Source organism: Acanthochromis polyacanthus, chromosome 12 (assembly GCF_021347895.1).
Source record: "Acanthochromis polyacanthus isolate Apoly-LR-REF ecotype Palm Island chromosome 12, KAUST_Apoly_ChrSc, whole genome shotgun sequence".
Taxonomy (NCBI): domain Eukaryota; kingdom Metazoa; phylum Chordata; class Actinopteri; family Pomacentridae; genus Acanthochromis; species Acanthochromis polyacanthus.
The window spans coordinates 22541613-22555592 of NC_067124.1; the positions used below are offsets into that span (position 1 = coordinate 22541613).

Below are 13980 nucleotides of genomic sequence, written 5' to 3' on the forward strand. Positions count from 1 at the left end.
TAAAGACAGTTTTTAATTTCTTAAAGACACACACATAAACTGCATAATTAAAGAAGACATGCTTTAAGAATAAAAGAGAGTGTAGTTTAGAGAAAAGGTGATCTGTGTTGCCTTGTCACATGCAAGTCAATACCGCTAGCACACACACACACACACACACCATCTACCAGCTGTCTCTGTCAGCAGTCAACACAACACTAATGGACAGTCCCTCTGCCTCACCTAGTTTATGCGCTGACAGACACCTGCATTGTTCTTCTCTCAAAGCAGGAGGTGTGTGTGACCATTGTCGCCATCAAGCTCGAAGATATGTCGCTTTTCCACGTAAAACGGTCCTCTTTGCTCGATCCTGTTTTGCTGCTGGGAAAGCGATGTGCCAGCTGTCCTTTCACCCAGTCTGCCATCTGCCAGCCCTTTTTTCACTCTCCGTCTCTCTCAGCCTTCTTACACTGTGCCACATGAACCTGCTGCCCATTCTCTCTCACACTGGCCACATGTCACGGGAGAGAATATATTACACTATCAGCTCATTCACAAAGAGCTGTAAAGAGGCCAGCCAGGGTGATAAAGGCCTCAAAAGTGGAGAGAGCAGATTTCGCCCATGGGACCTGAAAGAAAAGTCAGTGTATAGGATCCTGAAGTAAATCTGTGGTGTTAGTCAACAGTTGAGAGGTGTTTTTGGAGTCAATAGTAGGTTTTCATTAACATTGCAGTAGTGTTTGCTCTCAAAGTGCTTATTGTCCCAGTAATACTCCAGATTGCTGTGGTGCTCAGCAGTGTTTACAGTGACTGTTTAATACTTCATGGTATTTTAATCTCTGCTGGGATCTGTATAAGACCACCATAAGGACTTAAGTGTTCAAACAGCACTCTATATGTATACAAGCAAGAAATCTGCTCATATTTATGACATTTTATTATTTTAGGTTTGACCAACAGTTCAAAAACCAAAATTTTGAGTTTTTTTGTCATAAATATATCAGGAAACTAGCAAATATTTGCCGGTGACCGCTGGTGAGCATTATTGCATGAAAATGCCCTTTAAATGTGCTAATCAACACGTTTTTTTTCTCCTCTAGAGTAGTAAATGGTGTTTCTGCACCAAAAAAAAAAAAAAATTAAAAATCTAAAAATTAAAATGGCCATTATCACTCCAGGAAGCACAGGTGCCATATACATATTTATTCATTTAATTGATTTTAGTCTGACCAACAGAGAAATATGTCCAAATTCTAAATTTACTATTCTTAAAAAAACAAAACAAAACAAAACAAAAAAAACAGAAAACTTGCAAATATTAGCCTCACTAATCTGGTACCACTGATTTTGGGGGATTTTGCATGAACAAATGCCTTCTTGGAAACTAATTAACAAATAATTTAAGCTCTGGACTGCTGAATGGTGTCTTGATGCATGTCCTTTCATGAATAAAATGTCAGAAAATCTGTGTTCATTTCATTTTATTTTATTTAGTGTGACCAAAAGAGAAAGAAACTACTTTCTTATGAACTCATCAACAAATGATTTCACTTCTTAAAACCCTTTTTGTATGCTTGCTTTTATTTGATACCCATTTCTAATTTTCGTCTATTTTTTTTCTTATTTTTGTCACCTGTTTGATATTTTTAATTTTATATATTTGTTCATTTTATTCTTTTTTAACCTTTATTTACTTATTTATTTTAATTATTTGCTAGTACTACTATGATTCTTTTTTTTCTTTTTTCTTTTTTTAGCTTTTATTGTTGTACCCTTAGGATAAAGCGGTGTATAGAGGATGGATGGATGGATGGATGTTGTACCCTTTATTTTCTTTTATTCCACTTTCCATCCCCCATACTTGGATGTGGCATTTTATTGTGTTACCTGGTGTTTTACTTTGAAATTCTTCTGCCATAGGTTAGGCTCATCAGTCTTCTGTTCAATGGTGTGCCCTATCTGCAAAGCATTTTGTAAAAAAAAAAAAAAGTGCCATAGAAATGAAGTTATTACCATGAATACCTTCCATTATGACTTTAATATCAAAGATAAAGCAGAATTATCAATTTTCAGACACCGAAAAAGCAAATTTTATAAAAGTAGTTTGCACTAGATTGCAAAAGTGTTTTTAGAAAGTGCTCAGTGTATGTTGTGAGGGTCAGTAAAGGGGCCCAAGGACAAGTTTTTGGCTCCTAAAGGGTTAATCCGGCCATGCAACTCCTGAGGAAAATAACCGTATAAGTTCAGTCTTCTATGTACCACTGTAATATCATAACAGTCCCATGGGAGCTCGTCTTTAAACGTATTTAAGTCGCCTTTCACTCCCCAGCGCGCTGGCAACACGCCTGGTGACACCACAATGAGAAAGCCCCGTCAGTTCCCAGAATAGAAATCCCCCCATTCCAGCGTTTGAATGAAACTCTCTCCCTGCACAGTCTGTCCAGCACACAGAGACCGGCGGTAGGTGAAGTTTACTGCGCGTAAAAGAGAAAAAAAAAAAACACTGGGGGTGAAACCGGCTGATCGTTTGTGCCAGAACAACCCCAAACACTTGAATTAACCCGCCTTCCGTCGTCGCCCTCCTCCGCAGCTCGAGATCCTACCTGTTGACTAGCCGCCAACACCGATCTGATCTATCATTTCCTTCTTTTTCCTTCACTGGGAGGGATTGAATCAAACCAGGTGGAGATAAAACCAGCACTAAATGAGCGACAAAGCTGCTGTCAGCTGCACAGCGAACAACCGGCAAGGTCGAAGTCACTTTTACGCGTCTGAAAGTGAAACAAGTGTGTCTTTTTGTTCCGTGTTTCCTCTGGTGTTCTGTATCCGGATTTGGCACTTCATCATGAACTGGAGAAGTTATATGTCTTGACGTTCAAATCGGATCGTGTGTTCCAGGTAAGATTTGATTTTAAACTTGCTTCACCACCTGTTTTAGCACAAAGTCAGCAGACCTCCGTTTGTAGAAAGTATGAGGCGAACCGGCTTCACACGGCACAAACTTCACACCAACTAAACTCCTTACACTTATGTTTCTCAACGTAGTGATTCTGACATGAGAATTTACTCGTAAACCATATACAACACTTTTCTTTTTTTTTTAATGTTTGCCATTAACAAAAGAGGAATTAATCCAGCTTCCTGATGTTGTCTGTATTTACACAGTCAAAACTGGCTTCTTGCTGGTGATAACAGTAAAGCCATGATTCATTAATCCAGGCTTCACCTCACTCTTTGACCTACATAGTCAAGATTATCTGAGAAAATGTTCACAGTAACTTTCTCTGAGATCACTTGCCGTCTCTCACACTTCCAGTAGATTCCACTTTTGTTTACAATAACCTTGAGATATCAGCTCTTTTTATCCGTCCATCAGCACTTGGAGGGTAAACAGAATGGGTGGGAGTGTGCTGAGACAGGATTGCGAGGAAAGATTGTGAGGATTTGCTGTCTAGGGACTTCTGCCTTTAGCTTTATTGTCTGTCTCATGCACACATACACACACACACGTCTTGTTTTGTCCACCGCTGGACAAATCTATGTCTGAGCCCTGTGTCCCAGGCTGTCATTAGTGGATCACTCCTTGCATCACAGTTCCCACAGATTTACTCAAGCCAAAAGAATCTCTGGAAGGAGAGTTGATAGATGCCACTGTCTCACGTTAAATCTTAATTTATGTGTTTCCTTTAATGAGATTTTCTAGCGTGTAGGTCTTGTTTAAGCCTAAATGGTGTGACAGAGATCCAGAATGCACACTTACAGGACCCAAAAACTCAGGCAGCTGAATGGAATACGAGAGTAGTCCACGTTTTTATTTCACCTGGGGTTTTCAGGTCAAGATATCTCTGTATTTAATCTATTTTTTCTGTTTTGTTACAAAGCAGAGTGAGATAACTGTTGCTATTTCCACAGCGTTCACCGTCAAGTCTTCGATCTTAATCCTCAGTTTGGCACACAAATGCGGTTTTTCTGTTGGTTTTCCTGCTAAATTCCTTGATCAAACCATCAGGTCTTTGCTAGACGTACTGATTAACCTACTTCATCCAGTTCTACACTGCCAAAGTTATGATGATACATCGACATTTTCTATTGTCTCTTGCCTTTCGTTGGTTTCCTACATTTCCCGGTCTGCCTTTTAATATCCTCCAGTGAATGGACCTTTAGCTTGTTGCATCTAGTTACGATTTATGTCTTTCATGGAGTAGAATAATGTTAACAGCTGTAGAACGTCTATTGTGGCTGCAATGCATTTTGGTCATTCTGGTCAAGCTACTTATAGATAATAAGCTCACTTAGTATAACTTTTTGTTGTTGTCTGTCTGTCTGTCTGTCTGTCTGTCTGTCTGTCTGTCTGTCTATTTCTGTGATTACACGACTTCTGATTTGAGTCACGATTTCAGTTTTCCTTAAGTCAAGCATAAGATTCATACAGCTGTTTCTGTTTAGACAGTAGGGAAAGGCTGGATGCGATTTCTAAACAGGAAAAATGATATTAATTATGAGGTGCAGATATTTTATGCACCTCAAATCACAGTATTCAAGTCTTATTATGGCAATGGCAATAAAACTCGGCTGTAATGCTGGCGCAGGATTAAAACATTGCAAGCTGGGATCATGCTTGCTCACAGAAAACTACCATGTCGGCTTCTTCTTCTCATGATTTCTCCAGATCTTCAAGCCAAGTTCCGGAGATGAGTGATTGTCTCGAATGTTTGCCAGAACCTGACATGTCCAAGTGATGAGTGAAATAGCTGAAGAGTGTTTTGCTCATAAAGCTGCCATTGTAGTCGCTGCACAACACCTCAAACTGACATCAGCTTGTCAGCCAATTTTCCACAAGAATGCGGACAAATGCGCCATGTAACAGCCACAATGGGCCCAGAAATGCACTGTCCAATAGCACTAGATTTTTTATTTACAAATCTAAAGTGTTTTCAGGTAATTTTCATTTGACAGTGAACTTATTGTCAGTATGTTTATTGCTTTATTCAGAATACAGGGCCCCATGCTGTTGCTATTATCGGTGGTTTTGTTGTTTACGTTGCCAGTCATGTGTCAGGCAAGATTTGTCACTTTTTTTTTGTGTAGCTGCCGATTGACAGCCAGGACTCACTTCTTCACCTGCTCTTCCTGCTCACAAACTCGTAGTGCGATGACAGCTTCCAGGTATTTGGCGCCGAGCCAGCAGGAGCCACATGCAACAGTTCCAGAGGTTGCTGCAGTTCAGTCCTCAGCATTTAATCTGTCAAATGACCGTGTGCTTTTTGGCTGATTACACGGATACATCATGTCAGGTTGAGAGTACCTAGACATCTAAATATATTGCATCAATATAAAGAAGTAGTCGCTGCATTGCTCTCTGGTCATCTTCAATAATCGCAGGGACAACAGGGCCAGAGCAAGACGGTGGCAAAAAGAAGGCAATCTGTGTCTCTGTTTTGACAATAAAAATAAAAAAAGAAATACTTATGCTCTCTGGAAACATTGTGTGCATGAGATAGTGATGCGATGATGTCAGGCCTGCAACTGAATAGAAAGTTTTAAAGCCTGGAGATCTGGTCTGCTTGAAGCCACAGCCTGTAATTGTGGGAAAATAAAAAAGAATATGTGACTTGTCGTTCGAGTTTGCAAGGCTTAATAGCTGGTTTTGGCCCCGTGCTTTCCACAGATGAGAGGCACTTGGACACCGAGAGTCACTGAGAAAGCATTTTGTTATCTACATTGTAGATGCAGCTCTGCTCTGTGTCATGCCGCTGTTTTCTACTGTGCAGCGCAGCTTTAGGGTCACAGTGAATGCATGTTGTGGAAAGCATGACTGATTTCACAACTTGCTAATCCTCTAAAAGGATTTAGGAATGCAAACCTAACATGACAGTCACATTAAAAAGGAATTTTACAGTTTTATTCCCCTTTCTTCAGTCTCTTCAAGGTCGTCGACCATTCTGTTTTCAGTCAGTGCAAATTTCACCTAATTAGAATGTTTTGCTTCATTGCCAGATGTAAAATCCAAATGCATGCGTTGTGTGCATGCATTTTACCAGTGCTATGTGATGGAGGTGATCAGAAATGTGCAGGATTTAAATGCAACACAAAACGGAGGTTTTCATGAGTCCAGACGTCCTCCTATTGTGCCATATTGGAACATCTGCTGCAAACCACCGCTCTGCTAACGCATACCCCCTGTCTGTTGTTTGTACTTGTAGTGCACAGTCACCCAGACATTAGTCCCTGTTAAAGCTGAGTCAGCTCAGTTGCCTTTCAAAGAACTCACTTTTCACACATGAATACATATTTGAGCAAGTTTAATGACTTTTCTGTGATCTGGAGCTGCTGCCTGAGTTGTATTCATTCAAACTGCATCAGAGCAATAATTTATAATTCTGAAATATTTTTTCAACTGAGCAAACTGACTTGTGAGCTCAGCCTGTGTGGATTAATTTGGCATTGTACTCGACCGCCCCTCTTTACGGGGCTGTTTTGCTCACACGCTCCACATGTGACATGTTTTTTCCCCTATAGTCCTCGTGCACTGAACGCATAGTGACAGCCTGTAATCAGCATTCACACCCACACAGTAAATGCCATCGTCAGAGCTCCTTTGTCCTGAATGTAGCTGGTGGAATATAGCTGTTGTCAGTGTTGACTTTATGGTTTTGTGTACACAGTGCTTAGCCCCCACTTTTCCCTGTAGCTGTTCACCAGTGAGGCAGGGTCCAGACAGGGACAAGGTCAGTGTGTTGTTGCCCCAATTTGGGGGCTACATGCCGCAAAAACTCAAAACCTTACCAAGTCTGTTTTTTTTTAGTCAAAATGTCTCATCCTACTTGATTTAAGATAAATTCACTTAACAAGTGACATTTCAGCAAGATGGAGGGACTTGTTTTAAGACGATGCATCTTAAATATCTTGTTAAGTCAAACAATCTTGAAATTATCTTGTTTTGAGTTGTATTTTACAAGAAAATTCAAAATAGGTTTAATACATCTCAAGTTAGGAGGTTACATGAAATCAAAAATCCATTTTTGAGTGAAAAACTTCAATTTTTTTTTTTTTTTAGCGTGTCGGGCTTATTTTAAGACACTTAAGCTTGACAATCCTGATAAAATATAGCTTAAAATAGGTTTTCACAGCTAATTTTAGGATCTCAATATTCTAAATATCATATCTTATTTCACGAAATCTTACCAAGCCATTTTTCCTACTTATTTCAAGGTGCAAGTTCCTTGAAATTAGTTTTTTGTTCTTGTTTTGAGAGGGGCATTTTTTCCAGTGCAGTGCAAGTTTCAGAAACATACTAACTTTCCATAATTTTAACCTTGGGTTTGAACACCAGTGGGTCAGAGACATGCTGACAAAGTATATAAAATGGGCTCTTCTTTGCTCAGTTTACTTGTCACAATGAGTGTAACTGATTCAGTGGAAAGAGTTGTATAATATCATCTGGTGTACTGGAAGGAGCTTTCCAGAGTTTGAATAAATAAATAACCTTGTTAACATCTTCAGATGATCTCAATTTAGGCTTCAGACTTAAAAAAACATAAACTTCAGATTAAAATCTTTTTGCAGTTTGTGGGAAGTGCTACTAGTTACATGCAAAAAGTTGCACAGTAGCGAGAAGTGAGCTCATTAGATCTCTGTAACCTTCTCCTTAATCTGTTTCAGGCTAGTGGCTCATGGCCATATTGGCTGCTTGTAGCATACAATAGCATACCTGAATCCCTGGTGGCAGCTGAGTTGCCTTGTGGGTAATCTAAGCAATGTTTCAGGTCATTGATATGGGTCATTTTCTACAATATCATTCCACCAAGTTCTGAAAGAGAGATAGAAACTGTATTGTTTTGTGTACAGTCTTCTAATGATTTAGTGACACAAACTCCATATTGATCGACTTTTTATGGATTAGTTGAGCTCAAACACACAGCTGATATAAACTGTGATGGCTGAAGAGTCAGTGAAGCCTCGCAGCGAAAGACTAAGCGATAAGACTTTGCTGATGTGAGCGCATGGTGAGATGATATGACGCGAGTAGCATTCCTCTCCTCCCTGTTATGTTGTCCAACATATTCTCAGCTCCCTCACACTGTTCAGATTGTGTGCGTATGTGTTTGGATGATACAGTTGTTGCTGGTTATTGCTGAGTCTTTTCAAATTATATGATCATTTTGAGAGTTGTGTCTTGTTTTCCCTTTGGGTAGTCCTTGCATAACACACAAACACGCGTACAAACTCATGCAGACTCGGTGCTGAACTGAGTCTCCAGTCACTCCCTCCCTGCTATCTTATTCTCCAGAGGCGCTCCACTCCCCGCAATCAAGTCCAATTATTTTGGGCACAGAACTGTGTTTTGTTCTTCTGATCTGACTCGCAGGCTCAACTTTGCCCTCTTCGCCATCTTGCACCTTCTGATTTTCTTTTCTTTTTATCTTTTTATTCCAATGTTTGCCCCTCTTCTTACTGTCTCATGCAGTGTACTTTGTTTGTTTAGTCCTTTATTTGTTGCATTTGCACAAACCACTGTGTTAACATGAAAACATGGACTTTACTCCTGAACATCTCTCTCTTTTGGCTCTAGTGTTGATAGGGTATCTGACTGGACTTTAGTTAGAGTTCAAACCCTCGCACAGACGTTTGTTTGGATAATGATGTAACTCGCTGTGCAACTTTCTCTGCCTTGGTTTCCCTGGAAGTTGACGGCTTTTCTGGGCAACAGAACGTCTAAGATTGCAAGAGAAAATAATTGGGTAAATGGTAGTTTCTGGTGCTGAAGTGCTGCATAGCTTCTCTACTCTGGACATTCACTTTATGGACGCTCCTGTCACCAGTTCAGCCTTTTACACATGAACGTACAGTTGAGCGGCATGTCATCTCATGTCATTTGGTAAACTTTGTCATGGAGTAAACAAGTGTAGCGTGTGATTAGTTTCTTTGTTGTGCAGCTTTACTATATAAACTAGAAGGATTTTCTGAGCTGTTGTTGCTACTGTAGGCTAGAGTTTCAATGATTCATCGATTTTTTTTTTTTTTTTATTTTTTTTGTCAAACATTGTTATTAATTATTTGGCAGCTATTTTGATGATCAATTTATTGATTTGAATGCATTTTTAAAACAAAAAACAATTCTGATTCTAAAATGTGACTATTATCATGCTACTTTGCTCTCTATCTTTGAGCTGTGGACGAAACAAGACTTTGAAGAAGCCGTCTTATGCCTTCGGAAACACTGATCGACATATTTCACAGCTGTCTAGAATTAACAATCCATTAATTAAGAAAATAACTGACAGATGAATCACAAGTGAAAACAGATGTTTGATGCAGCAATGTTGGTCAGTATTTACCTTTAACATAAAATATACTCTTTCAGTTTGTAAAAGCATTTCTATTCTGACCAAATGCTCCTTTTATGTGAGCTCTGTGTACACTAAGTAGACGCTTTATAACTCTTATACGCTTGGTATGCCATAAAGTTTACTTTTAGGATCCCTAAAATGTTCAGTCGATATATTTCTTTTAGCAGTGAAGTCCTGTTTAGTGGGGTTGCTCTACTGAATTGTATTCTAAGTAAATTCTGCACTTATAAATATTACTAGAGAGGACCAAAAAATGGAGAAACATCTCTGTAGTCAGGTACAACACCATTTTAACTATGACCTCAAACATTTCCAACATTGTCTCTAAAAACAGAACATTCTTAACTTTGTAAAGGTAGAATTTATGGATTTCCATGGACTACACAAGGTTACCCCAATGAAGTGGCCTCTGAGTATTTAGCAACACCATATTTGGAATCAAGACCCGGCTTAATCTGTTCATGATATTTAAGTTAAAGGTGGTCAGCAGCTTTCATCCAGTGCACTTTTTGTTGTCACTCCTCACAGTCCACTAGATGTCAGTTCTGCATGAGCCTTGACAATAAATCCGGCATACGTCCACAACGATGGCTCCTTAAATAGGAACCAAACAAAGAGCCTCTGATCCACACAACACTATTACAGCGTGTTCTATGTATATTTGAGCTCGTTCAAGCTGGTGCATTTTCTGTTATTAAACATGAGACTCTGTATGTCAGTATCATACCGTGTACTCCAACTGCTTAGAAATGTCAAATCGATGGCGTTTATCCTTCAAGTAGATGAAAACAATGTTAATCCTGAAAGTGAAAGTTCAATTTCAACTTCATCTTGTTAACTTGTTCGGTCAGTGACAGCGGAAATACCCTTTATGACAGCTCATCAAGATTAGGAAGATGAGATAGGTCAAACATAAACCTCTTTTTTTCTTTATGATTCTACCACATAGACTGATATATTACGAAAAACGTGGATCAGTCGTAAAGAGTTGTCCTGTGTTTATTCCACAGCACTTTTTCCCTACTTAATGAGAGATACATACAGTTTGTGAACATTACTGTGTTTTATCTAGATGTAGATATCTGTAAAGCTGTATTTTGCACAGTCAAATTTTCACAAGAAACCAGACACTCAGTGCTATTTTTTTATTCCCTCTGTCTGTCCCTGCCTTCCCGATTCTCCCCTCGTCTCTCTCTCTCTGGATGTCAGTGTGCCAGTCGTTGTTTGGAAGCCCTCACTCATATCTCAGCTGTATATTTATCTCTGTACTTGTACTCAGCCTGCATTCTCTGCAGCCTAATAAGGTCTTAATGGAGGGGAGAGGAGGAGGAGGAGGGCACACGGGGCGATGGAGGACGATGGGAAAAAGGTTTCACAATAGGAATCAGAAGTATTTTCCCACAAATCGGTTTTGGTCTGTGCACACATGCCTGTTTCTGCTAGCGTGCCTGTATTTGTGGAACCACATAGATGAAGGCAAAAGGACATAATAGAATAAAGAGAAGAGGATAATACAGACCTTTAGGTTGATGCATCCCCTAATGTTGGGAAGCGCTTTGATGTAGAACCCTGAAAACATTGTATATAATTGATATTTGCTTGGGTTAAAGCCACATGATTGTGACAGAAAAACCAATGAGTACAATGTCGCAGTACTTCAAAGTATATTCTGATCTGGCTTCTTTCTTATACTGTCTTACTGCTGATGCACTTCAAAGCTTCTTGTGGAACAGACTGCCATTTATCACGCTTGTGTCCAACAAACACTGAAAGTCGCAACCTTGAAACATGACCACAAACCACCATCCACATCCTGAATTCTCTCCGCGCTTTTGCTTTTGCTTCCTGCCAGGCGAGGTGTTTTCTCCATCAGAGGCAGTTTTCTGGTAGCCGGAGGGGATTTCTGTGTTTTTTTTAAAGTTCTTATGCCGTGTTACTCAGCTGTGATATCCCCTCGGTGAACTGTCACCTGATCCTTCATACGCCTTTAACCGTGCAGCAGATTGGATTACCACAATATTCACCAAAGTCAGCCAGACCACCCCACCGACTCCACCCCCTGGTCTGCAGCTCTTATTCACTACCGCCTCTGTTTTAGGCTTTAGAAATGCCCCAACACAACATGGAAAACTCCAGGAGCCAGTGGCAGCAGGGTCTGCGGCCGCCGTGGATCACCAGAGTGGCTGGGGGTCAGAGTCCCGCCTCCTCGGGGGCAGAGTCAGATACAGAAAGCAGCAGCACAGAGAGCGAGAAGGTAAGTGAGGGAGATGAAGCTGCTTTGGTGGTGGTGCTGCAATTTGTTGGGCTTTTTCGTGTCAAAAGTTCTCTCTCTCTTGCATGTACGATTTTCTTTACATGAACAAATCACGAATCATCATTTCAAGACTCAGCTGTTTACTGCCGTACAAATTGCATGTTGTGACTTTGTCTGCTCTTTTTTTTGTCATTTTCTTCCAGTCCTGCCTTAAAAAGCTAGACGTGGGCTCACTGAAGGTGCTGGCGTTGCCCTCAATGCTCCAAAAGCGAATTACGGAAATCGACCAACAAAAGGAGGAACTTAAGATTGAGGTGAGCATGTGAGACGGATGATCCAGTCACGGATGGCAGAAGAACATCAGGTTATCTTATCAGATTTAAGGAAAACAAGTGATTTTGCACAGCTCAAAAGGCTCAGCAAGTGTAAAATAAATCAGCGAAAATGAATTCTCTGTCAGTCCAGCTAATTTCAAACATTTGCAGGTTTAAAAAACAGACTTACTTTGATTGGCTTTCCACTGAAGCTTGCGCATTTAAATCGCCACATCATTTCCAGCCACCAAACACAGTCACAGTAAAGGAATTCATATCTCAGACTTGCTCAAGGTCTGGTCAGTATGATTCAGCTCGGTGGCGTCTCCTGTCCTTTCAGCTGCAGCTGGAGATTGCCCTGCTGCAAGGAGAGCTGCAGACGGAGAAGAACCAGCTGCACAGACAAACGCTGAAGCTGCAGGCTCTGCAGCAGGAGGCCAGGCAGAAGGAGAGGCACAAACACAACAGCAAACAAAAGGTGAAAGATGCACTTTCTTTCATAAGGTTTCTCAATTTTTTTTCCCACTGCTTACACAAATATATGTTACTCATGTCTTTGTAATTCATGGCCATCTTAATTAAAGGTGACAATGAAGACAAACTTGTTGCTGTGATATTTAAATGGTTTAATAAAGGAATCACAGTCACACTAGAAAAGGTTGACTTCAGGGATTTCAAATAAACATGTGGACCCAGTAATGGTCCACTAACATCCCGCAAGATCATGTCAATGATAAGTCAGCTCCCATGCAATGATTGTTGGATGCTGAACGGTCCCACGCGCTAATCTAGCACCGAGTTGCTTTGGGCATGAACGCCTCTGTAAGCAGAGTTGTGAAACCGACCCGTCTGTGTTGTCTTTCTTTTGAAATAGTTTCTGTTTAGACTTTTTTTAAGCCAGGCAATGACTATACTCTCGATTCACTCCTTTTTTTTTAAACCGTGTCTGTAACTGCAGGAGCGAGACAGTCTGGAGGAGGAGAGACGGAGGGTGGAGGAGCTGAAGAGGAGGTGTGAGGAGAAAGAAAAACTGATGCCCAGTCAGCCAGAGAGTCAGAGAGAACAGCTAACAGTACAGCTGCAGCAGGTGAGTGAGTGTACAGTGTGGAGTCTTTTCAGAGTCAGATGCATCGTCATTCTGTCTGCTTCACTGAGAATATATTCAACACAGAATCAACTGTTCGGTGTGACTCTATCCAAAAAGATAACCTCTCTGGAAGTTGTAGTAATCAAACTAGCACTGTCATGTTGTCAAATTACAAAATCTATTAGATGAAGGAGATTCAGTTAGCAGCACAATAAACCGCCTGTTTCTACTTTGAAAGAGTTTAGTTTGTATATCATATTAAGAAATGCATTGTAGCCCAAAAAACATCAACTCAAACCTTTTTTTTTTCTTGAAGAATCTAATCTTACGCAGCTGTTTTATTAGCCAAATGTGCCAGTGATTATATCTTGATGGCAGCTTTCCAAATGAAACCCAAAACTGCTACTGATCCTTGATGAGCTGTGCTGACACATAAAATTGTGTCTAACATGCTGGGTGTGTAGACATCAGCGCTGACTCCTATACATGTTGTTTTTTGACTACAACAATGTGTGATTGTTCAGTTCCTGTTCGACCTGATCTGTCAATGTGTCAGAAGTTTACGCGCATTCACACCGAACAGAGGATGATGTATTCTTCTTTGCATATGTGACAGAACAAGATCTGAGACCTGTCTTTTTTTTTTTTTTAAAGCAGCGTTTCAATGACAGGCTTGGTGCAGTCCAGCGTCAGGTTGTTACCTTCTGTTGTAACATGTTAGATTTACTTGGAAAGAGCTTAAAGAAACAGGTTTGGCACAAGTTGCTTCACAGACAGAGGTTTGCGCAACAGAAATGCAGCACTTTAAATACTGAACAATCCTTGATTCTTTCATTATCAGACCTTGTTGCACAGTTATAATACCAGTAATAGGGTCAAAAATGATGTCTTGAATGTCTTTTGTCTTTTTTATAGTGTGCGCTGAAGGCTTTAACGTTTGGATTGCAGATGTTGAAGCAACATCTGCTTGTTATCTGTCATTAAAATAACAATAAA

The 13980-nt window shown here is 40.2% G+C and overlaps 1 protein-coding gene across 2 annotated transcripts in view; it reads left to right on the plus strand.

The window, feature by feature from the left end:
- The first annotated feature begins 2420 nt into the window (after window positions 1-2420).
- phldb3 (pleckstrin homology-like domain, family B, member 3) overlaps window positions 2421-13980 on the plus strand; it is a 28378-nt gene continuing 16818 nt past the window's right edge. The window contains exons 1-5 of one of the 2 annotated variants that reach the window (XM_022205513.2): window positions 2421-2877; window positions 11428-11583; window positions 11787-11897; window positions 12238-12375; window positions 12856-12984. In XM_022205513.2, coding sequence (XP_022061205.2) covers window positions 11437-11583; window positions 11787-11897; window positions 12238-12375; window positions 12856-12984 — 525 coding nt within the window. In that variant the 5' untranslated portion in view covers window positions 2421-2877; window positions 11428-11436. The remainder of the gene's footprint in view (window positions 2878-11427; window positions 11584-11786; window positions 11898-12237; window positions 12376-12855; window positions 12985-13980) is intronic. The other variant, XM_022205511.2, reaches the window with a different exon arrangement.